The following is a 1,492-nucleotide window of genomic DNA, read 5'->3' as shown; positions in this document are numbered from 1 at the left end:
TTTCTCTTTCTCGTTTGCTATGAACGCATGCACAACGCAGAACGATATGGATGTGGACGTGACACCGACAATATGAACTAGCAGCTTGTTGTACCGGTTCATCTTGTAGGTGGAGTCTATAAGCAACACATGCGGGAAGGCGCGCCACAACCTGTTCGACACCGGGTGGATAAAGAAAACATCCTGTACCCTTCGTCGTTTCCATATGTTTTGTGGAAGAAAGCAAACCTAACTGTCGTCAAACGCTAGAGAAGTATATCTGCATTGGTGTCTCGCCGGCTTGCTGAATTCGACCCAATTTGGCATGGGAGTTGTATATGGTGTTTCTTGTTGAGACATTCTCGGGGTTCTGTTCTTTAATGATATTGAGAATGTCTCGTGGTTTCATATTCTGGTGCATCAATTGCTCCAACGTCCTCTCTTCTTCTCGAGTCAGCCTGATTACGGACGGATGACCCTCTGGATACAGAAAGGGTTCATGGTTATGCTGAGCATGTCCAACCCTTAGCTCCCAATATCGTAACCTCTTTCTGTATGTTCCGATCAGATGGAAGTTGCAACCGGTTTTCATGCTCCCGGCCCGTCTCACCATGGTTGTTGACTTGTGGTGGCCGGTTCAATCGCACATTAGCCATATTTTTAACGGTTGCCCACTTGGGGGTTTGTCGTAGATCGTGCGTTTGGTGACTATGGCATACCCATTTTGGCGTCCGACTATTCTACACCACTCCACCAATGCATCAATGCTATCGAATTTCTAACGAAACAATTATACGTGAGATTTTATTCCTGTATACGACCCGTATAAGGTTATACGAGCCATATACAACGGTTAATATTTTTTGTTCGCTCGTATAGTCAATATACGAGCACTGTTTATTACTTGTATACGGACCGTATAACTGTATACGGCCCACATACAAGAAACATATATATATATATATATATATATATATATATATATTATCCATATAGGTGGAATTGAAGAAATCGTACTCGGTATGTGTTCGGAGATTAAGTTTACCTTGCTTTTGCTTCGTGTTTATTTACTGGTCGTTTGTTTGACTTCAAACGTATAAACAGTAATATCAAACGTACAGCAAATAAATGTATAAATAAATGTTATACCTGATCGGTTGTAAACTCACTAGGTTCCTGGTTAATGTTTGGACCCTCAGGCGGTCCACCACTACTGGGAGGAGATTCAAAACAATCGGGAAGAGATTCAAAACTACTGGGAGGAGGTTGAAAACTACCAGGCAGCGGTCCACCAGTAGTTGGAGGGGGTTGAAAACCAATGGGTGGCGGTGGATAATAACCAGCATAATTAGGTTGAAAGTCATCCAAACCCCAAGGATCCTGACATGCGTCAGACGCAAGGTTGAGATCGAACGGAACATTTAGATCAAACACACCCGGATTGTTATTCCGATTTTTTTTGAACACTCTCCTGATTCGACTCGTTAGCCGAGTCATTACCGAAAATTTTCCA

At 42.8% G+C, this 1,492-nt stretch overlaps 1 protein-coding gene across 1 annotated transcript; it reads right to left on the bottom strand.

The window, feature by feature from the left end:
* Nucleotides 1-238: 238 nt before the first annotated feature.
* Nucleotides 239-592, bottom strand: LOC110920413 (PKS-NRPS hybrid synthetase CHGG_01239-like). Its single transcript, XM_022164625.1, has one exon. It carries the CDS (start codon nucleotides 590-592, stop codon nucleotides 239-241), a length of 354 nt encoding a protein of 117 aa, XP_022020317.1.
* Between the last annotated feature and the right edge of the window lie 900 nt (nucleotides 593-1,492).

This window comes from Helianthus annuus, chromosome 16, assembly GCF_002127325.2.
Source record: "Helianthus annuus cultivar XRQ/B chromosome 16, HanXRQr2.0-SUNRISE, whole genome shotgun sequence".
Classification (NCBI taxonomy): domain Eukaryota; kingdom Viridiplantae; phylum Streptophyta; class Magnoliopsida; order Asterales; family Asteraceae; genus Helianthus; species Helianthus annuus.
Note: the sequence above shows the minus strand (reverse complement) of the source record. Positions and strands in the feature narration are given on the sequence as shown.